This window comes from Lepisosteus platostomus, chromosome 11 (assembly GCF_059453375.1).
Source record: "Lepisosteus platostomus isolate fLepPlt1 chromosome 11, fLepPlt1.hap1, whole genome shotgun sequence".
NCBI classification, from domain to species: Eukaryota; Metazoa; Chordata; class Actinopteri; order Semionotiformes; family Lepisosteidae; genus Lepisosteus; species Lepisosteus platostomus.
In genome coordinates this window covers 1,651,502-1,675,406 of record NC_142621.1, presented here as the reverse complement: position 1 = coordinate 1,675,406, position 23,905 = coordinate 1,651,502, and the positions used below count along the sequence as shown (strand labels likewise).

Sequence of the window (23,905 nt, the reverse complement as noted above, 5' to 3'; positions counted from 1 at the left end):
CACACCTGTGCCACGTGCCCGTGTTGCGGATCCGCGGGTTCACGCTCCGGGCCCGCAGGATCACGCACGACCCGCGCCAGCGCCAGAGCCCTGAAGAAGCATCTCTGTGCCCAGCAGGCGAGACAGCTGATCGCGTTTTCGGCCGCCGGGGCGCAGGGTGTTCACGCTGCTCGGCTTAGCTCCTGGGGCGTGTAAGCGTGCATCACCGCGAGATGCAGATTTACTACAGCTCTCGGCATGACACTACTAAAGAGGCTAAGGCAGGCATTACTCACACTTTTCCCACTTAAGGTTCCCCAGTCTTGTAAACACTTATCAAAGAAAAACTCACACATGCCTTTCATTGAGCCATTTGTTTATAAAAGCCTAATTAAATTGCACGAGTACGGATGGGACTTAATCTCAGAAGAAATAGACCCATTCACCGGAATATTAGATTTAACCAGAGAAGACATCTGTCTGCACCGGATTGGCTGTCTGCAGTAAACACTGATATATTGTAATTGTGTTTTATCTTGTGTATTCTTCTTATTTATTGTTGTTGTCGTCATCCTGTCAAGCGCTTTGAGAAGCCACCTTTAAAGGTGCTATATAAAATAAAGTTTATTATCAGTATAAACACGGTCTGCTGGGCGCCGGCCTGCGGAGAGGGGTGAAGAGCGATCTGTCGCGATGCTTTCACACCTGCGGGCTGGCCGAGGACACCAGCAGCTCCCGATTTATTGGACACGGCTGAATGTTTTGAGGCGCTCCAGTCTGGAACTGGGGGCTAGCGTTCGCCGGCATCTGTGCAGCCCGAGGAGGCGGAGAGGAGACCAGCTTCAGGGTTACAGAAGGCCGAGCTCACAGGGGTCCCTCGTCCAGGAGCAGAAGACTAGCAGCAGGCGGGTCCCGCTCACACAGAAAAGAAAGGAGCTGGAGGTGTCGCACTTGCGGAAATGTAAATTTTCCTTCTCGAATCCGCCATCCGTTTGTGTTCGGATGCTACTGGTGGTCTTTGAGCATCAGTCTCGAGTCACCAGCGGAGGATTTTTTACACAAAAAAAAACCAGCCCTTTCCAAGAAAAGGAACTGTGCCTCCCTCTGAGTGTACGGGGGCTTCTCCGTTAGCCTGCGTCAAGGTATTCAAGATCTGAAACCACCGCTGTACGTAATAGGGAGTACGTTATAGTTTCTTTTTAAGCTTCATAAAATAAAACATGGATTTCAACAGTTTATTTTACAACTGCCAAATTGATGTGCAAATGCAAGCAAACCCTTTTTCTGCAAACATTCCTGAAATACAGGGAGGTTTTCTTTAACTTTTATAACTTGCTTGCGTGTAAGCTAGTATCAGGACGAATATGTGATCTCCGTTATGACTCCGACTCCTGGCAATAATGTAAGAACTCATTAAGCCCTGGCCACACTTCCCAGCTTTCACTTCTCCCCCAGTGGAAAGGTGAAAGGCAGGGACTCAGCTAGAGAACAGCAGTTCAGTGATCCAGTCAGGTTCATCGTGTGCTCTAAGCCCATTACAAAACCGGGTTAGAAAGTGCCCTAGTGATGCAACTCATCCACTGCCTCTTAAGCAAGCTAATGCAGCACAAAGAGGTTTGTGTGCGTGAAGGAGGGAGCACGATGGCTGGCGTCTTGGTGCAACACGCACAGGCTCAGAACAAGATTGGTTTCAGTACAAATGGCCTTGCAATCCCATCATGCTCATTGGCATTTCGGGCACGGACCAGGGAAGCTGAAGCACACAGACGGAGGTTGTTGCACCGCAGCGCGGGGACGCGTTCTCCCCAAGCACCTTGAGCCGAGCTAGGAAAGGCGCAATGTTAAGATGACATCATAGTTACAACTTTGTAAAGCGTCACGATTACACATCTTGGCAGAGAGAATACAAACATTAAACCGAGGAAAATTTGGTCATCGTCAGCACACCCGTTCTGCATTAAGCCTTAGGAAGGAAATGTATTGGTTTTCTTCACTGACTCTTGCAATGAACAAAAACAGCTGTAAATGAATGGGAAAGAGGTCGGGGACAGAGCAGCGGCCAGTGTAGTCAAAGACAGTTCCTCACAGGTGTTCAGTGATGCAGAGCCAGAGCCAGGGGCAATGGTGCAGTTCCTCTGCCACCGGAGGAAGGACGACAGCAGGAAGAAAAGCTCTTCTAAAAGCGCCGATCAGTTCTAGGGGAGTCCGAGCACAGAAGCTTCTTCCGTTGGACAGACTTGTGCAAGTCTTTGCCAACCTAGCAGCGGCACTGAAACGCACCTCACTGTGGAGGTGTTGGGAGTTTTTCCACTTCTGGATCTATACTTTCCAGCGTGGGGAAGTTGTGAGCACAGGTGGCAAAAAAGCCATCGGTCTTCAGTCACAATACAGTCCCATTTAACATACTCAGCTGTTGGTTTTCCACTTCCATTCTCCAAACAGTTCATGACTGTATAACACTGTACACAAAACAGACAAGTGTGTGTGTGTGCGCGCAATACTGCATACAATGCAAATAGCAATAAATCCATTTCAAAATCCACATTAACACTTGACTTGAGTAGCAGATGCCACAGAACAGATACAAGGACAAAGGGATTTACTGAAAATATTTTAATGGACTTCTCCATATACTGTGATTTTTCTTCAAAATTATATTAGTTCTTCATATAGTCTAGTCATGCTCTCTCATGTCTTGATGTTTACAGAAGTATTATTGTAGTAGCAGTACAACAGAAGTAAGAAGCATATTACCCTGAATAACAAGTCAAACATATCAAGCTTCACATCTTCAAGTTTCTATACCATAACAAATGCAGAAGATAATAGGACAAACAGTATGTTAAGTATCTAATATCTTTCTGAATTTAGAGATCTGAGCGATACGTACTCTGGCACACACCACCTAAACTGATACGAGTAAGCAGATCAGTTTATGGCCTTAAACTTTCATGAAGAAACTCAGGCCGAGAAAGAAGATAGAAGCCTTTAAAATAGACTCCCGAGTATCAAGACCAACATTTGGCAAAATATTTAATGTGAATAAATTAAACACTTCCAGGTACCAAATTTTAAGGATTATTGTAGGACAAAACATTACTACTTTAATATTTAATCTGGTGTTACAGCAAACAATATCGCAGAGGACATTCCTTCACTTAAATATGTATAGTAAGCAAATCTGTTGATTAGCAGTCATTCAAGTTTAAGAACAGCTAAACACAGACTTCTTCCACATTTCAGACACTGCATAAGCAGTGTTGAAACAGAGAAAGGATGAGGAAAAATGGTTTTAAATTATATACAAATATTTAACACTATTATACTTTTGACATGTCATTACTACCAATACAAAAACTGGAAGTTATACAGCAATTAAGGGAAAAAAGTGGAATGTAAATTGATGTAAGGTATGCAATCCTGGCTCTAAAATCCTTAATTGTTCTAAATAAAAGACTTAAGAACAAACAAGACATTGCATGACAAGGAAGGGGGGGAATCATCTCCCAGCTACTGTGTTTTAAACCCCATCAAAACCTTTTCGTTTGCTGGTCACTCCATTATGGCTGCTTATAAACTCGCTAACAGAACATCGGTGCAAGTATTGGAGAGCAACCGAATATCACCTCCACAAAAAAAAAAGGCAAAGTCAGATAATGAAAGTGTGGTCCTTTTCGGTTTCTGTGCACACAATCACAGTTATATTACACTGTACACTATAATACAAGGGAACTAGAACCGGACGATGAAGTGACGCAGCAAGCGTCTAATGACCCGTTTCCTTCGGTGAGCAGGAGCTGCTCGGAGACAAACCCGCAGCGGCGTGCAGTGCGCCCGTCTCGAACCCCGGGGAGCAGGGGCCCCGTCAGCCCCCCCTTCAATAAAGGTTCTTCTCAAACGTCGCCATGATGTCGCTCTGCAGAGTCATGTCAATGATGCCGGACATCTGCAAAAGAAACAGTTTTTTTGTTTGTTTGTTTTACTCGACCCTGTAGCCCCAGTTCTGAAAAATGACCGAGCGGCTCCGCAGGGGGGCAGAACACTCCACAGCAGGTGGATTTCAGCCAACCCGGCTGCCTGCACACTTACAGCCTCCCTCCTCCTTCGCTCCTGCTCTCTTCTCCGAGCCCTCTCTCTCTCCTGGTCCACAGAGGACAGGGGCGCCTCCTGCTTCGGCGCCTCGGGGCCTGGCGGGGTCCCGACCCTCTCAACGGCCGTCTCCCTGTCCGGGTCCCTGGAAGAGCACCGGGTCGCCTCAGTGTTGGGGTACACACAGCCCCTCGACACCACGCAAGGACTCACTCGCACAATCGCATCCAAATAACAGTCAAAGGCCAGCAAGCGCCTTTTAAATACTGTAACTAGAAGGCATTTTTTCTTTTATAAAAATCCAGGTTTTAAAACAATCTTTTACTTATTATTAATAAGTATTAATGCGCATACTAAGTGAGGCGATTGCTGTACTAACGAGAACTTAAGTCAAGGGATAAAATCAGCTCAGAGTTATACCCTGCCCAACCTCAATACAACAGAAAACGTTACTATTAGCAAAACTCGCATCTGAACGTCTGTACCAAACTGTAAACACGTGGACGTAGAGCAGCTCCAGACACATGACAGATGAGTCTATGCTGAGCTCACGGTGGGACTCCCCATCTGGAGTCTGTGCCAAACACCTGCACCCCAACAATACCTTGGCTGCTCAGGGACAGGCTTCTTCTCTCTCCCAGCCTGCTCCACCTGCAGCCTGCGCAGAGCTCTCTCTCGTTCCTCCTTCTCCATAGCAGCCTTCCTGAACTGCTGAAAGCTCTCGCTCGAAGACTTGATCATAGACGGAGTGGCAGACGCCATCTTGCCCAGGCTGGCCCAGGAATCTGCGTTCCTCAAAACAATGTCCTAAAACAGCATATAGGCACATGTCACACTCACATGAGAAATGGTCCCGGCCTGATACAATTATTTTTCCTCCAAACACAATTAAAAAATAAGAATGACAATTTTTACGTTAATGCAACATCAGTGGCAGGGCAGATCAGTAGGTAATCACAGTCAATAGTTTTTCTTCCGTAACTATTACCAGGAAAAATACTTCGTATTAAGATTATATTAGGCACTTGGTACATCTTAGTACACAAACCACTAATGGGAATTAATATTTAGCTGGCAAGCTTATCTAATGCAACTGGCATCTGCAGCCACTGACAGTACTGAGTGCAGCCCTTCACTGGAGCAATCTGCGTGGGGCACGACAGTAACGACCTTCCCGTTAGGAGTCCAGAGTGCCCGCGCACGACTGCCTGGGCTACACGAGAGCCGCAAAGAAGGAGGGAACCGGTTTCAGCTGCACAACATGGCACGAAGGACAGAGCCTCTTCCAAGCACAGCCTGCATGAAGACCTGTCTTTCTGTAGAGGGCGGGCTTGACAGACGGGAGGGAAGAAACGGAGGAGCAGACTGAAAGGCGGGCGAGCTGTAACCTACTTTTCTGGGGGCGAGGGAAGGTCTCATGTCTGGAGGGGGTCTGTCAGCAGCAGCGCTGGGCTGCGTCACACGAGTGGCTGGTCGGCCAGTATCACTGCTTTCCCCCTCACTCCCCTCGGACGGACAGGAACCTGGGAAAACAAAAAAACAGAATGTGGAGTTTCAGAGTTGACGGGACTGTCGGACAAATGGAAAAAAATAAAATATTTTGCCCACAACACTGGAAACGGTCATCTGGAGCAGCTGCCGAGCTACAGGCGGTCTTACTAGATGCTCTCTGTGGCGACTGGGCCCCACGCTCTCCCGCAAGCTGCTCACTTCCTGCCGTCTCCAGCAGGCTGTGCTGTGGCTCTTCCCTCACAGGACACAGGAGACTGTCCGGAAGGGGGGACAGCATCGGGCCCTGGAAAGTACAAAGCAGCTGTTAAATCAATGAACTAGACAAGAAACCGATACAGTTGTTAAAACACCACACTTCATGACCCCTTTGATTTAGCGCTACTGAGCCTATAAAGGAAAAGAACATGAGTGTGAAGTTCGCCGGTCAACTCCTGTTACCACACGAGCCTTGGAAGCGCATGTCTCTACAAGATATGGGGAGCAACGCTAGGTAGGACCTTGTGGTAGGACCTTGTGAAACCACTGACTCAAGAGATCAAGAATTATTGTTAAGCAGTTTAAAAACAACTTCACAGAGCCAGGAATTTCATGCATGCCAGACCGCTTTCCCCACTGTTACCGCGCGTTGAAACGTTCTGCCAACGGCGTTAGGAAACAGCAGAAGAGAAGTCGTTCTGCCCACCTCCACGGCTCTACATGTTAACGCAGGATTCGGGGGCGTGCTGGGAGGCTGCTGTGGCCCCTGTGGCCCCAGCGGGGAGCTCAAAGGGGACAAGAGCGAAGACATCCCTGCAAGACACAGACGGAGGCAACAGCTTTAAAAACCGGCCCCGGAGCGGGCAGCGACTGCGCGGGCTGCCTCATGCTACTTCATGCAAAGCAGGGGCCAGGCGCGCGAGGGCTCCGCGCAAGCCGGGAACACAAAGCAAGACGGGCTCGCATCCGGAGGCAAAGCGATACAGAGGGCGGAAAGGAGAACCGGAAAGGCCAAAATAAGAGGGGAAGCAGCGAAAAAAACTGGAGAATTGATTGAAAGGCACAGCTGAGGGCTTAAAATATGTAGGACGCTGGTGACAGACACCGAGACCCTCTTACCTTCACCTTGTGCCCTAGTGGGAGGATTCTGAGGTGGACTGGTTAGATGGGCAAAACCCGAGTGCCCAGGCAGGGGCACAGACTGGAGGAGTGGCGTAGGGGTGGGTTGTGGCTGGGTCAGAGGTGACTGGAGCAGGGGCAGAGGACTGAAATGCGAGTGTGGGTCTGGGGCCGCCTGCGACAACGCGCTGCCACTAGACGGCAAGCGCGAGCTCTGGGGGTGTCTGACTGCTTCCTGCAGCGCGCTGGCAGGCTCGGGCGGCTGTGGGGGCGAGTCTGCCTGCAGTGAAGACACCCCGTGTTTAAGAGGTAGGGGCGTTGCTTTGGCACTAGGTCTTGACGGCTGTGGTGGCAGTCTGGTGTGTAAGGCTAAAAGGAAAGTCAGAAAAAAATACTAAAAACCCCACAAAAAGAAAAGACACCCTTCAAGGTGGTCAGTGAACGGGCCTGCAGGCCAACTGAGACTGACAAAACAACAACAACCACCATTTTTTTTTTTACAGAGAAAGAAAAGTTGCAAAAACAGATCTAAAGTAATTTTAAGAAAAGAAACACCACAAAATAGATGGTTCTATGAATCAATGGAATATAAATGCTACTTTCTTTATAATTGCTTAATTGAAAAAACATTTATCAGATTCAATTAAGACAAAGTCATACCTGTACATACTGTATAAGTCCAACTGCAGGAAACCACTTACAGTAGCACTTAAAATTGCCTCTTTTAAGTATTAAGTTCTCCACCACTTAATGAATAAGCCTCATATCTTGGCAACACGCTCTCCCAGCACTTCAGACCCCAGACTTCCTCCCTCCATGATAATCTGTGGGGACTCCGGTGGGGGAAACTTTCAAAAGCAGTTGTTACCTGGAGGTGATACAGTTATTTCTTCGTGCTGCAGAGGCTGGGAGGTGTTTAGCTCTGGTTGTTTCGACTGTGTTACTGTGGGCTGCGAGTTGCTTTTAGTCTGAGGTTCAGTGTGCCTCTTGATAGCAGAATTCCACAAAGAAGTGGTCATCTGATTTACCTCCTGTTTGAAAATATACATTATATTCTAAGATTTCATCTTAAAGCAAGCACATTTGCCACATTCAAATATTTACAAATTCTTTTGTTGTTTTTACGCCATCAAGTAGATGACCATCTTCAAAATTTGTCTTTAAAAAAGGTACACATTCCTAGCACACCGACATTAACAGTCCAAGCTACAGATTACACGGAATCCGTAGCTCAGTTTGTTTACCTTTTTTATAATTTTGACATCAGTGATGTCTGTGTTGCTTTGCTTCATTTTTTTCTGTTCTGTAAGAAAAAGTGGAACAATTAAGTTGCGTTCATGACATTACAGGCAAAGAAATCTGTATTGTTTGGACAGATCACTTCAATATAGTAAAGGATAAACTTAGCATTACATTTTAAACACTTGTTTATATGTTTTCACAGATGAACTTCAAAAGATCAAGGAGAAGGTGTGAATTCATTCATTTTAACCTTGAAAAAGGAAGCATGACTCTCTTTGGGTAATGTTTTGAGATGTTTTTATACTATGAAGCCTAATAAAACATGTTTGTCTACAACAATTTATTTTCAGTACCGCAAAATCTTGTACTTAAAAGCAAAACCTTTAAACCAAAAACATTTATGTAAAAGAATGGAGGAATGTACAGACCCACTATCCAATTTTAAATCTCGGGTATTAATGTCTAGAATTACGAGATTAAGATGGTGGTGAAGTTTGTCTTGTTAGATCAACATTTGAAGGGGGAAGGGATATTCTGTATATATTTTTCAATACACAGCATATTCATAAGGTCTTACCCAGGGTAGTCTACAATACAAAGTTGGACTTGCCAAAATGAGATTGCTTTAGAAAAGCTGAAACTTAAAACAAACTACACTCAATGCCAAATGCCCAGTCAAAATAAAATAAAACTTACCTTCAATTAAAACTAAAATGGAATGTATTTATTTCACTGTCTGTGCTTTTTGATCTGGCAATCAATTTTCTCATTTTCTATATCATGGTCTGTTTATCATGAAAAATGTAACTAAAATTAACTAAAGATAATATCTGGGCACCAATGAATGTGATGATCCTGAAACCCTTTGTAGTATGGTTTGGATTCTTGAAGTCTACTAAGGGGAAAACCACTGAGTAACAAAAACATTTTCTCCACGAAAGTCTGACACCTAATTTTTAAAATGTAAGACAACAATGATATTCTACAAAAGTTGTTTATTTGAACTTCTGGGTGTTGAACACCAAGGTGTAGGAGTAAACTGGTTACCTTTTTAGGTAAAAATGAAACAAAAACACTTAAGCTACAGAATGCAGTTCTGTGCAGGACAATTACTGTAACCTACAGTATTAACTTGGTCCTACTCCTTCACTCCCTGCATTCAGTTTACAATCTAGTTGAAAAAAGAAACAAGTACAAAATATATATATATACGTATAAACAAAATATCTGAGAACATTACAAAAAATGAGCATTTACAAATAAAATTTCTTACAAATACCTAGTACACAATTTTATACAAATTTCTTTAATTACAATTAAAAATCAATTAAATGATTAGTAAAGCTACAGACTGAAAACAATTTAAGCTTTAGTGCTGCAGTTAAAACTGAGAGCCAGCAAAGCCTTACATGCAGGGGTTGAAAGAAAGAACAATTCACAACATTTTAAATATTAACTACAAAAATAGCTTATTTTTCCTGTGATACACACAGCATTATGATTCTAAAACGCAGTACATGGAAAAGGGAAATAGTGTGTTACCTTCCTCAAATTCACTTTCAGATGCTTGGACATTTGAAACCAAAAAACAAGACTACAGGTATCTGCAGCCTTCACAAGCATAACGCCAAACTAATGGCAAAAGCTGAGGTGTAAAAACTTGTGATATTTGCTGGAGTGCTGAGGACGCAATTGTCCTGCATGGCTGGCTAGCTGGCCCCTCATTTCAAACTTTGCACATATTCAAACTATTGTCCCTTCACGCAAAAAAAAAAAAAAGATACAGTAATCTTAACCACAATTTTAACATGAATAAAACAAAAATATAGCACCCGATACATATCTAATGGACAAAAAAAAGAAGGAATTTAGGTTCCACATTTCAATTAGAAACATAGCTTATCTCTGAAGAACTACAGGTAACTACTGCACTTAAGAAAATGTAACAGAGGGTGCAAAATAAATTTGTACCTGTGCGGGTATATATATATAAAAAAACAAACTCAAAACGTACTTTGATTTCAAGTATTTGGTTTGCCAGCAGGTTTAACCGTGACATATTCTGCTTAAGGGATGCATCCAGGTAAACAGGTTTTGCTTTCGCTCCTTAGTAGCAGGGAACAGGGGAAACAGTCCTGGTAATAAAAGGCGGGCGCACTTTGATCGACAGGTAAGTGCTGAAGAGGACATCTAACCTGATTCAGAGTCACTGCTATCAGAAGTGCTAGAATCACTACTACTGCTGTCAGAGCTCGAGGAGCTGCTGCTGTCGCTCAGCTGAGAGGGTCCCTGCAGTCCCTTAGGGGGGGCCGCCTCCTCACCTGTGGGGTAAGCAAGAACCAGTGAGCACAAGGACGCAGGAGGACGCGGACGGGCGCGCAGGCGGAGTCAGAGGCCCAGCACACGTACATTGAGACTTGGGCTTCTTCGCCGGGTTCAGCCGCTCGCCCACATGCTGCAGGCGTTTCTCAAGCTCCTGCTTCTTCTCCGACTGCAGCGCTTCTTGTGACTTGCTGGATTTTTTCTCTACTCCAGAAAGGAACAGGAAAAAAAAAAAGGGGGCAAAAAAACAGCCATTAAGATACAGTGCTCGCGTGCAGGTGGCTCCTGCTCGGACGGCGCGCCGCGCCCTGTGAAGCGTGGGGTACCGCGGCGCGGGGTGCACATGCCAGGCGAGTCTGAGCGAAGGACTTACGGTTCGGCTTGCGCGGTCGCTTTCTCAGACAGGTCATGACGTATCTTTCGAGGGCTCTCAGCGTCGAGGGTTTTAAGGTTTCAAAATCTATTTCAATCTCCTCTGGATTGGAGTCTCTCAGCGTGGGTTCTCTCGACTGAATGATATTAACAACCTTTCCAAGCTTGTCGCCAGGAAGCTTGTTAATGTCCAGACTCAGCTGCCTCTTCTCATCGTAGGTCATGGGGAGAGCTGGCTCCTCTTCCTCTGCATCACAGGGCATGCCCGGCACCTTGCTCTTCTTACTTCGGGCACAAATACAAAACACCCTTTTAAAATGGCAAAAACGCCTCATATGAAAGAGCCTCAGGACAAAGGCTCTTCTCATAGCACAACGTGCAAAAAGATTCTCTCAACAGAATAACTTACCTTTCCAAAGATCCCTTACTGGACATCTTCTGGGCTTTCGATTTTGGCTTCTTTTTGTCCCCATAACCTTTTTTTCTTGACAGTTCTCTTCTGTCTCTATCTTTCTTCCTCTTCTCCTTCTTTGATTTTTCTTTCTTCTTCTTCTTCGGTTTCAGCAGGGGAGCCTGGGACAGTAACTGCAGCTGGTCTCGCACAGCTTTCAGCTGCAAGCCAAATTAAAATTCGTGAAAGTTTCTCAATGGCTGCATTTGTACCCCATAAACGTAAAAGAAGCTGCCAAACCACAAATGTTGCTGAAAAGTTAAGATGACTATGCTTTATTCAAACGCTTCTCGGTTCAGAAAAACCACGAAGGAAGGAGAGGAAATGCACCTATTTTCTGCTCTTTCACACTCATGTAAACACTACTGTCCCTCAGTTCAAACTCAACCCATCTCCATATCGGCACTACAGCCATTACTGGCACTGCTCTTCCTTCTGGCTTCCGGGCCCTGCAGTCTGGAGCAGACAACAGCTGCTATAGCACAGTTAACTGGCAAACAGGACTAGCTCATGACGAACACTGGCGTGCTCCCCGGTCTGGGGTACCTGCTCCTGCAGCTGAGCTAGGCGCTGGGCTCTCTCCTCTTCCGCGTCCGAGGAGCTGTCGGAGTCCGAGGAGCCGTCGCTGTCGCTGCTCGAGGAGCTCTCCCTCTCGTCTGGCACGGGGGGCGCGGGGGGCGCCCTCTCCGCAGCCCCGGCCGGGATCTTGGCAAACCGCATCTCAAACATGTCCTGGCAAGAGAAGTCAGAAACCCCGAGTCATCGCAAGCCCCTCTTCTGAACTGCCAACGTTCAACGGCAGCATTCGTTAAGAATTAACTTTGATGAAAGGCCCTTTAAACAATGAATTTCAAATTAGGAACACAAAAATAAAAAACACACATAAATCGGACCGGGTCTGACGAAAGAAGATCCAGCCTTTCGAACAGCATGCAAAACGCAAGCACCTAGGACGTACCTGAAGTTTCCTTGCCATTGCCACAACCTCGTGGCCTGGAGGGTTATATTTGTAGCAATTCAAGAACATTAACCTAAAATCTGAAGCAAACTCTTGGGCATCCTTATAAACTCTGTCATCCATCTTTTTCTAGAAGTAAAACAAAAAACAAGAGAACAGAACACAGTTTACCACTTTCTTTCTTAACAACGCCAGGCCAAAAAGAAAAACGATACTGCCATCAACAACTATGATACATACAACTGGATTTTCAGTCAGCTATGTCGATTTTCAAATAAGGAAGATTTTACTTATAACGGGACCAGAAGCCGACTTCAATTCAAGGTTCGCGTTTTAGAAATTGGAGAGAGTTAAGTAAATACAAAAAAAATTCCAGTTGATGTCTTTACCAAGAACCCTACAGTGATTAAATGCCTTTAAGTAAAAGGAAACCAATATGAAGTCCTAGATGCTTAACATCAGGCTTCAAAGGATTGCAGCTAATTAGCCAAAACCCACATAAGTCACCGATTTCGCAGTCACACAAGGATTTCAAAATCAAGTTTGATGGTTGCAGATCCATTTATGTACAAGGAAGACCTGTCAAGACCAACTAAGAAGCAATAAGTAATTTTTAAATTGACCAAGTTTTGTTCAAATGCACATTTCTGTATCAAGCTTGCCATTCCTTCACTAAAAATACAGTGCCTTCCAAATGTATTGGGTCAACAAAGCCATAACTTATTTTTAACCAGATGCTTTCATCAAGGAATACAATAAACATTTTAGTTGACTGTAATTACATTCATGCATTTGAGCACATCATAGCAAAAATACACTTGTGTCCATCCAAGGGGCCATGAGTACTGGGGCACGTTCCCTTTCAGTACATGCTCCTTTGAGACAATAACTACTTCAGTTAGCAACATACTGAGCTCTCTAGGTTTTCTTGCGCTGTTTGGTCTTACATCTGTATCAACTGCACGTTCAATGGAATTCACGTCTTGAGGTTGCTGTGGCCATTTCAGGATTTCCCTCTTCGTGCCGCGGGTGAACTCATGGCTTGCCCTGGCGCTGTGCTCAGGGTCACTGCAGTGCTGGCCAGAGAGGTCTCCTGTGGGGCGTCTGCAATTCCTTTCTTTTTCTGCACCGTAACCTTTCAGTTGCCATGGTAAAGGCTGACCTTGGCCTCACCTGTCCACACTGTTCCACAACACCTCTGTGCTTCCCGTCAAACACTAAACTGGCTTCTCTGTCCTGGCTGCCAGTGAGCGGTCTACAGATTGTGGTGTCGCCTTCGTAATCCCGCTGTCTCAGTCTTCTGCAAGTGTGGGTGTGGGCGATACTCTCACTGCAATCTGGATGTCACCAACAGTGTTTTTGGATTTTCCTTGAAAGATCAGATATTTTTTTCTGTCAATAACTACTGGATGTGTTTCTTGGTTGACCTGGTCTAGGATGATTGGTAAGGAGACCTGTTTTTTTTTTTTATACTCCAAATTGTTGATTCCGTTTTCAGTTTAACTGTGATTTTTTTCTTTAAGGATCACCTTGCCTGGTTTTCTATAACAAAGTTCTTTGGCTTTCATTTTGGTGTTCTTCTTTAGGCTTACAAACACTAAAGTAACAGCAATACAAATAACATGTTATTAGCTCTTTAAGTTGCCTAATTACCCAACAACAAAAACCTGGACAACAGACACCTGTCCCAGTCATTTTAAACAAAGGTTCAACACTATCCACTTGTTTAAGTGACTCAAGACAGCAAAACTGAAACACCCATTAACAAGAAAATACTCAGGCGTTTTACTTATTTTGTTCCTTGAGAACTGACTGTCCGAGTTCATAATGAATATCCAGTTTAGACTTTACTATCCCAATACGTTTAGAGGGCACTGTAGCTCTGAAAATGTTCATTTAATTCAAAAGAAGAGGCATCCCCATCTCCCTGACCATTGCAACATGTGACAGAAGAGACATTTACTTTGATAGTGCCAAGGTCCATTGGGTGCTTTATGATGTCATGATAATCATGCAGTCCCAGTGTTTCTGTATCGACAGGTTTGTAGAAAGGCCAAGCATAGGCTGCGTGCTTCTTTGCAAACATCTCCTTCAGAATTACACTGCAGCACTTGAGCTGCTCTGACAGTTTGGGTTTCTTCCCAACTTGATGCTGCTGCTGAGAATCGGGCAGGTCTTTCTTTGGAGGTTTGATGGGTCGACCGCTTCCTCTTCTTGAAGCCAGTTTGCAAGGCTTTGGCTCAGCAGGCGTTGGCGACGACTCACAGCTCGTGACAACAGACGCAGCTGGAGTTGTAGTGTCTGCTTTTCTTTTAACCCCCTTTTTGATCTGAAACCACAAACACTTTCACTGAACACCACAAAAGAATTTAACATTTCCTTTAATTTAATGTTTCACCCTCATCATTTCTTTCGAACTCACTGGAAGAAACGGCTACTTAAACTACATGCTGCACTGTAATTTTCTTTAACCTGCGTGAGCAAGGATTTAGCAAATGATATAGAAACACACAAAATTCCATTGCCTTACAGCACTACATTGTAGAGGCAGTGTAGTACCATAAAGAGAGAGACAACAAGGGAAAATGCAGTCAACAAATCTCACTAATTCCCTGGCATACCTCTTAAAACCAAAGCTAACTAGAATATCCAGGAAAAGTGCAACGAAGAGTGAAAAGGTACGGGCCACAAACTTACTTTGGATGAGAGCTGTGCTGGCATCAAAGGGGCAGAAGGGATGGCACGCAGGGCATCCGGAGGAATCACCGTCACCGTCTGCTGGAATACAACCTCAGATACAGGAGACCGCGACTTCAGCTTGGTTAGACCTGCAAAACACGAAGACTACCATCAACCCAATAGTTAAAGACCTTCATCTCAACAGGACACGCCACCAGGAACAAAACTGCAGAATGTGTGCCTGCCGGAGAGGCATCCTACCTTTTCCACCCTCTTTGTTCACTGTTGGTGTAATTTCAACCTCTTCTTGAGGCATCTGAGCTACTTTCTGAAGAAACAGCTTCTCCAAGGCCTGTGCCATCAACACAATGTCATCTCCGGGCTGTTGGGAGACAGAACGTTTTCAATCCACAGTGTTATCACCATAATCCTGACTCTATTCAGCTGCATCACTTTGAGACTGCGTAGTATCCTGCTGTGTGGAAGTCAAGAAGCACAGCTAATGATTAAAGACCTTCATCCAATTTCCGGCGGCGGGGAAGCAGGAGTCTATCCCAGCAGGCAACGGGAGCAAGGCAGAATACGCCCTGGACAGGACGCCAGTACATCACAGGGATAACAGACACAAACGCTCAACATGCAGTAAAAATGATATACTGTATAAACTCTCGTCACATACAATTTCACATTCACTTCCTTGACATTAAATCAATTCTAAATTTTAGAATTTAAAAGTTAAAATACACTATGGGTAAAAAAACGTACATTTACACCAATACCCGACAAAAACATCTAATTAGAACATCCAGAAATTGTTGGGAACCTGAAATCTCAGGCAGGCATCCTAAAGAGACAAGACTATTTGCTTAATCCCTAAAGAAAAGGCAAGGTTAAACACTCACATACCCTGTTATAAACATAGCAGTTTGTGAACATCGTGTTAAAGTCCTCCACACATTCCATTGCTTTCCAGTAATAGTTGTTCTCAAGGCGCCTCTTTATGGTGCTCAGGTCCATGGGTGTCTTGATGATGGTATAATAGTCCTGTGCAAGAATAAAAAATATATAAATCCAAGTAAAACCACGTCAAGGGCTGACAAGGAAAGCCCACCCTCGGGGAAATTTTTCAGAACGATTGACGTAGTCATGTGGGAACAATGGTGTAAAAGTCTGACCAGCCTTTCATGTTCAGCCCTGAATTGGCAACATCCCCTCCACGCCTAAACTGTATTACGACAAATGTAATATACAGACGACAAGGACGCCATGCATGTCCCGTACTGTGGTCACAAATTGAGTACTGACAATGCAGACATCACAAAACACACACACACACACACACACACATCTTCCCAATCTTGCCTGGTCAGTTTCCATTTTAAGAGGAACTTCATCGTGTCCCCCCATTCAAGCTACTGCTTCTGGCAGATCATGAACGAGAGTTAATGGAAAGTTCAGGCAACTGTGAAACAGCTCTTACTGGAAGGTTTAGCTTCACAGCATCTACAGGCTCCTGGAAGGGCCAAGCGAAGCTGTGCCTCCACAGAGCCTTTATCACCACTTTCTGCAGGTACTGGAGCTGGTTGGTGAGGCGTCCAGGCTTCCTGGGGTTTCTGTACTCGGGAGGAGGAGGGTTCTTAACCACGGGCGGGGGTTCTGCTTTAACAAACGACATCCTGAAGGCTCGGGGTTTTCACCGACGGGCGAGAATGCGATCTTCTTGTCGTCACTTATACGTCTTTGCACTTGTTCTCCCAAACCTGAAAAGGGAAATGACATGTGACAATTCGACATTAAAACCTTTCAATTAGCTACACAAAGCAATGGATGTGGGCTGCACACTAACACTCAGCTTTACCCAGTAGAGCAGGACAGCGCAACTCCAGACCATAATCCCCCTCTATGAATTGGCTTCATTGCTCTGCTCTCCTCCCCACTGATAGCTTATGTGTGGTGAGCTTTCTGCCGTCGCATCATCCAGGTGGATGCTTCACTTTGGTGGTGGTGGAGGGAAGTCCCAATTACCTGTTAAATGCTTTGAGTGGAGTATCCAGAAAAACTATATATAAGTGTACACAATTATTATTATTATTATTAATAATATTATTATTAAGGGGGCCAGAAGGCTTCGTGGTTTCCTCCTACTCTGAGTCTAATGTGAATGAGCTGAAGCCTTTCCTTGCTGTTAAGACCCTGGAGCTTTAGATACCTAAAAGCCCCAGAGGACAGCCGCCCTCGGGGACTGGAGTTGAGCCCCATGCTGTACAGGACATAGCATGTAAGCTCCATTCACCAGGCTTTCCAATAGTGTGGAGGGAGTTCAAAGGCAATGCAGATAATCAGGGAGAAATCTATAAACCACACCGCCAAAATGAACTTTTAAGCAAACCAAAAAAATCCCTTCATTATTCAACACCTCCAGGGTGAGATTTCAGAAACAAATGTTTTTTTTTTTTAAAGTGCCCAGTAGCATAAATACTTGGCATGAAGTATTAAAAGCGGCATTACCTGCTAGTATCGTTTAAAAAGGTCAAGTGCACAGAGCACACTTTGGCAGCATTTTAATTCCTTTGCATCATCAGGATCCACCTTCAAAAGAGAAATATCTTTTGAGGGGTTAGGGAAGACTGAGCAAAAATAATTTATGGAAAACGGATTGTAAAACATCTTTATCATGACAGATTTGCACTTAACAGAGCTCCTTAATCCTGTAATTGCCAGAACACCGACCCACTGAACCTCTCACTGGGAAAAATAATTTCCAGGGCACAAATAAATCTGTTTAAGATTAAATTCCACAATGTAGGAAAAGCCCCTTTTCCACTGCTGGTAGAATACTCAGAATTTAATTTCTCATTCTTTTACATTTAGATGTGCCTTATAGTTTCTCTACTTAACATTCAGACATGATCTTAATGGTTTATTGCGCTAATTCTATTCTTGAAGTGAGTAGGAAAATACTGACATCACAACTTCTTTGATGTAGCTAAAGTCTATATTTGTGCCATCATTGAGTACCTTTTCCTTAAGCAGGTCTTAGATGTGGGACATGGATGTGCTGGTTTCAGGGGTCTGCGGTTTCAGTTGACTCGGGCACCTGCCTCATTAGACTCTTCACAGAACCTGAATGAAACTGCTTGAGACCTCTACACGCAGCTCTAAAGTTACCAGAAGACAGAGTTGTGTGTGTAGAGACAGGAGGTAGACGGCTTTATTTATGAAAAGTTCAACTTACTTTCGAATTTATATATTCCTTGGTCCTTCAGATGGGGACATGAAGTGGTTAAATATATTTAAATATATAAATCAGTGAAGCTTATTTTTCTGTGCATACTATGATGTGTGGAAGTTATTTAAAATAACTGCCATATTCTACAAGTTCCCACCTTCATATCAAACTCCACTGACAGTGTCTGAACAAGCCAAAAGACATTTATAGAGTACATACAATTAATTACACCCTTCCTAAAACTTAAAGATGTGTAGCATTGGCATTTTGTTCAGAGCCTGTTTAAAAAAACTAACATTTTGCATTGATAATTCACTTACATTTCCCCAAATATAAAATACCCTTAAGAATTATGGTCACCATGTGACATGGGACAAAGATATTGGTGCTCTGGAAACAGCAACCAGATTAATTTCAGGGCTGAAGGTCATGTCCTGTACTAACAGGCTGAACTAAACTTTTTTAGTCTTGAACAGAGAAGACTACAAGTGGAACTGAAACACGTATTCAGAACTTTCACAGGCACTGACAGTCAAGCCAGTGGATGTCTTCAGAGTGAACAGAGAAACACAAACCAGAGGACAAGTGGAAACTTTGTGTAAGAGCATTTAAAACCAGGAAATGAAAGGACTTCCACAACCAAAAGGCTGAGGAAGTGTGGAACAGGCTACCCAGACGTGCTGTTCAAGCCAACACCCTGAACTCCTGGACTGGAAGAGATCTGGGGATCAATTCACTGCTGACCACTGGACAGGATGAACAGGCCAAATGGCCTCCTCTCGTTTGGAACCTGTCAAGTCAGATCAGCACTTATAGAAATGCTATAATAGTTCATTCAGCATTTCCCCTCTGGATTCAGTTGTAAATGTGGATAACTATTTTCAAGAAGCTTTCACTGTACAATTTTACTCTATTGAGCCTAACAATTTGTCACAGTAAGCTTTGCATCACATAAGAATCCAGAAAACCTGAAAAACAATCACAAAACACATCAAATGTAACTATTTACGGTATTTATGCTACATTAAAGTTTCCAGTGGTATAAGGGCTATACAAACCAAACCTGCTATAATAGGCTTTTCCTGTTCAGCATCTTGAGATGGAACAGAAACAAATTTACACGTCTTCATAAACAAGAAATGTTTATGAAGTTGCAGTTCAGTAGTTTTATTCCCGTGAGACCTTTGGCAGGAAGAATACAACGTTTAAAGTCATATAATGCAATGCTTCACAGGTAACATTGTATTTAAGCCTAAAAGCTCAACAGTGCCACCTACAGATTAATTCATGAATGTGATTCCAGCTGGCGTCTGTGAAACTCTTATGACATAGGTGTAAAATGGATTATATACATCATATCAAATTAGAAAAACACTTTCCAATGCTAAAAAAGCAGCCTGAATGTAACAGGTGTCTAAAATGGTGATTCCAAACCACTGCTCAGAGACCATTTTCTGCTGCTGTTCATTGATAAGCTCTGAACAGCCAGTAGTTAACACTTAATGTCTAAACATTGTTTCAACACTCCTTATTTTCAAACACTTACCCACTTCAATAGCAACATTTGCATACAGCCCTTCCCCTCCACCTGATTACCATTATTTTTAAAACCACAGCTCTCATTATGTGGTTAATTTAGGAAACAGACCAGTTGGAATGACAGATCAGACTTACACAATAAGCTTTGCTTTCTGCAGAGGTCCAATGGAGTAATTTCAGTTCTGAAACCCAGGAAAGAGTACAGGATCAATTACTAAGGCAATTTTGCCTCTTAAGAGCCAAAAGCAAATACCCCAATATGCCCCAAGAAGAAAACTGAAATCAATTGGGCTGTGATGAACTCAGCAAGGGCGAAATCTAGGAACAGTGTCCCCTGGGAGCAAGGCTGGGGCTACTGATCTCAATTGGACTAACTTCCGGGACCCCATGCAAGAGACAACGGAAGAGTTACTTGCTATTCTGCACACAAGTATAATCTTATATTTCTTCTTACCTGTCTGCATTTTCTTCCAAAGAAGTGTACAGATACATGTATCTTACATACAAGATTATTATGTGGAAAAACCCAATGCAATGCTCCATATTTAAGAGGGACTTGATGAACTGCTGATAATTTTTGGTTTTGCTTATTTCTGAAAAACAGGCAAAAGGAATATCCAATGCTATGCTTTTGTGATACCTGACATTTGGCAAATAGAAAGTCAGTCTCTTCACAGCAAACCTGATGTAGGAAGCCAGAACAAGTACTCATGTGAAATCACATCATACCAGCACCAATTTCGTCTGCTACAATGAACCGTGTGATACAAGCACACAATTCACAAATTAAAAAAAGGCCAACAGCCTCATGATTGAAGGCTCAGAATTACAAATATAGCAAAGCACAGCCATCTGGGTCACATTTAAGGCCAAGCACAACATCAAAGCCAAGTGAGAACTTTAATGCCACACTTGTGTTGGAGAAAAGTATGGAATATCGTGTTTAACAATTTAACCCACTTAGGACTAGAGCCCCAAAACTCTACAAGGCATCCACCTCAGTAATACTGAGAAACTTCATTCCAAATTGTAATTTTACACCACAATCTTATATATAACTGCCCCACCACCACCAACAGGTTTCAGGCAAGATGCTGCCCAACGCCCCTCCCCCTCTGCTCTAGGTTTTAGAGCTTCCTCCTGCCTTTGCTCAACACTGAGACTAACAACTAGTCTCATCTGCCCCATTTGTAGATTTGGCTTAAACAGGTTATCCTTAGACAATTAAATGCTTAATACTGCAATAGCTTTTAATTGGACCCCTTATCTAAAATGCCTTCCACAATCACTTACCACTGGAACCCTTTTTGAACTTCAGGGCTGTACAACTCTGTATCGTAATGCGATTTAAAGCCTGAATGAAACCCACACCACCCAGTAATTACAACAGTCTCTACAAACCAACTCTTTATTCATGAACCAAGCAGATGAAGCCACAGTTTTTTTAAGTAACAATCTATACAATACAATTATGAAACATTCATCACATACTGAAGAACTCCAGTTATCCACAAGGTCAGACCTGCACTTCACAAAAAGAAAGGCAAATTATGATTATGTTTAAATACACTTATTCAGTAGATCAGTTTCAGAGAAACCTCTGCTTTAAATATATCAGAAGATCCCTTAAATGTAGAGCTTATGCAGCTTCACGGGTTTTTATAAAAATGGATGATCAGGAACGTGACTGGCAGGTTTACACTGAAGAGCAATTTAAGTTACATGTCAATGTCAAAAACAATCTTCAAACTAACAATAATGTGATTAACATTTACAATGTTGCTCTATATTCTCCCAAATGCACTTACCACAAGTTAGAAAAATAATGTTTCTGATCCTCATAGAAGTCATCTTCAATGAACAAGCTCTACAATTTATTCCAATTCCAAAATGACTTAATTTTATCTACAAGCATCTTAACATTTGCTCCCATTTACACAGAAGGGGATTTCGCAGAAACAGTGCGAATTAAATACACTACTAAATGATACAACAGCAGGGGCATACCTGGGACTTAAACTCACACCTGTCCAGTTAGGAGTGCAAAACACTGCCTACTACACAAACCCTGCTGCCTGTTCTGTAAATAACTCACAGGATTGTAATGTAACAATACATAACCATAAAATGCTCAAACACTTAACGTTATAAATACTACATAATCAGATTGAAAGCTGGTGATGTGTTCAGCCCTCGGTTACAGAGTTATCGATCCACACTTGTCAGAATTCAGTCTAAAAGCAACATGAGCCCCCCCGCCGCTTCCCCGCTGTGAAATGCGATGCTGCCCAGTGGGCAAGTTTAAAAAATAAATAAATTAGAAAAATAAACAGTGTCAAGTTAAATTTTATTGGCTAGATGCGTTTTTGGTACAGATTACATTCACAGATTTAGAATGGCATGGAGAGACAAGTACACTTGACCGTCGTTGCTACGGGCAACCGCTCATGCCGGCACCGGCTTGTTGTCACAACCACGGAAATGATCTTCAGGAATTATTATTCATGCCCAGGGCGAATGAACACAAGCACAGCATCATACAACCCGTTAAAGCCTACCACTACAAACAGCAGGACTTTTGAAGTGGCAGTTACAATATGCGCAGAGCCGACCGACAGGAGTTTCAAGCTTATACAATAAGGTAAAAAGGACGCTTCGGGGTGGCCTATAAATACAAACACACGTGTGCACACGCCAGCAATCGGCTGTGTCCACACACCTCTGCCCTGGTTACATGACTCATACCCGCATGATGAAATCAGAGGGATTTTCCCTGCTGCCCCACTACTTACGCAAGGAAATACACCAGAGTCCGTGCAGCCAGAGCCCGTTTATCTACTACTTTCGTTCCAAAAAAGGTTCGTACGAGTCCCAACGCAAAGAGCGAAAACTGCAGATTACACCGGCACTTCGCCGCTCAAACCGTCCATGATCTCTTTCCGAGAGAGCATCGCCTGCCTGCCAAACCCAGCAACAACAAAATGGCGACAGGAAATGTTTCCCGAGTAATACGCACGTATTACGTTTCAACGTAGCTTTTATTCCCCCCGTTTGATTACATTAGCGTTCAGTCTTAAGGTTATTTTTCGCTTTCAAAAAAAAATTACAACGAACTGCAACAACAACGACAACAACAAAAAAAAGGATAAGTACACTGTGCCCCGACGGTTCGCTCGGAACCGCTCATGTGTTTGTTCATCATTTACCTTTCCGTCTCTGTGGACACACAGAGTGAAATACCCGCAGCACTGAGACAGGACGCCTCCCTGTGCCGGAGATGTCCCCGCAGGCTCTCGCCGGTATTCTGCGCGAAGAGGCGGCCTGTTGCGGTTTAATTGTGAAAAGTTGCGCGTCGCCACTCCGCGGTCCGGGGGTGTTTCGGAGGTCCTCTATGGCTGCCGGGATCCCGCAGCAGCTGCCCCGTATTTATACCCTCCTGTGCGCAGCGCGCTCCCCCATTGGCCGGCGCCCCTCACGTGGTGCCCCGGCTGCGCGTTCTCTCCCGGACCCGGGCCGCCTGTCGCCGGACGGAGCGACCGAAAGAGAAGGGGGGAGGGGAAAAGACACCACTTTCCCCCCTTCGCCGGTTTCGCACTCCACCCCCCCCCCGGTACTCGCTGCTTGGCGGCGGCGGCGCTGAAGAGACACGGTCGCCTCCGCCGCGCCGGCCGTTACAGCGCGGTCGCGAGAGAGCCCCCGGCGCGCGGGGTTATTTTTTTCAAAAGCGTCACCCCCCGCCACGAGGGGGGAATCACGTGACCCTTCCAGAACTTTCCACCACCCGGTTTCCATGCCGACAGAAGCTCCGGGCCCAGGCCCTCTCGGAATACACAGCGCCTCCATTTAAAACTCAGCTTCTCTCCCCCATTTTCCGCCGAAGCCAGTTATAGCTGTATAACCACTGTATAACCACCGCCAGTAACCACCAGGCTCCGCAGCGCCTCAGACCGCTGGAGAGGCAGGACGGGGGGCGCACACCGCGCATGCGCTACTCTGTCGGCGACACACCACGGCGCAGGTGCGGGCCGAGCCCAGGGCCATGACGTCACCCGGCGGCTGAAACCGACGAGTCCGCTTTCGGAGGCGCTCGGTATCTGTCGGATCGACTAATTCGGTTTATATTTAAAAAAAACAAACAAGTTTAGAAAAGTGCCCGTGTTGTGTCTGAATAAGTTGCATGCACGAAAAAGTGACGACGTGTACTCAATAAAGTCAGAGCATAAAAATGTGATATAAAATAAAACATATTTTAGAAACGGACAGAAAGGAAGATGCAAATAAAAACAAGGAGGGGGAGTTTTCATCCTGTGGAGTCGATGTGTTGTCTGAACTGTGACTAATAAAGGTCGCATGTGATACTTCTCAAATGCATTAGAAGGGTTCGCAGGTCCTTATTGTTAGAAAAGACAGTTCCTCAGTCCCATCTCTAGAGTTCAAT

General features: G+C 44.3%; 1 protein-coding gene across 6 annotated transcripts; it reads right to left on the bottom strand.

The window, feature by feature from the left end:
- Positions 1-2,577: 2,577 nt before the first annotated feature.
- Positions 2,578-23,517, bottom strand: brdt (bromodomain testis associated). Of its 6 annotated transcripts, XM_088597717.1 has the most exons (23): positions 22,674-23,512; positions 17,718-17,857; positions 17,208-17,288; positions 16,180-16,459; positions 15,606-15,743; positions 14,961-15,081; positions 14,718-14,848; positions 13,984-14,349; positions 12,021-12,149; positions 11,609-11,794; positions 11,021-11,223; positions 10,613-10,896; positions 10,327-10,443; positions 10,113-10,238; positions 7,920-7,978; positions 7,544-7,706; positions 6,676-7,044; positions 6,263-6,369; positions 5,728-5,863; positions 5,461-5,591; positions 4,673-4,875; positions 4,069-4,213; positions 2,578-3,925 (listed from the first exon to the last, which is right to left on the bottom strand). In XM_088597717.1, exons 4-23 carry the CDS (start codon positions 16,372-16,374, stop codon positions 3,857-3,859), a joined length of 3,378 nt encoding a protein of 1,125 aa, XP_088453843.1. In that variant the 5' UTR covers positions 16,375-16,459; positions 17,208-17,288; positions 17,718-17,857; positions 22,674-23,512; the 3' UTR covers positions 2,578-3,856. The 6 variants fall into 6 exon arrangements, with proteins under 6 accessions (XP_088453843.1, XP_088453841.1, XP_088453842.1 ...); XM_088597715.1 differs by lacking the exon at positions 17,718-17,857; XM_088597716.1 differs by lacking the exons at positions 17,208-17,288; positions 17,718-17,857.
- Between the last annotated feature and the right edge of the window lie 388 nt (positions 23,518-23,905).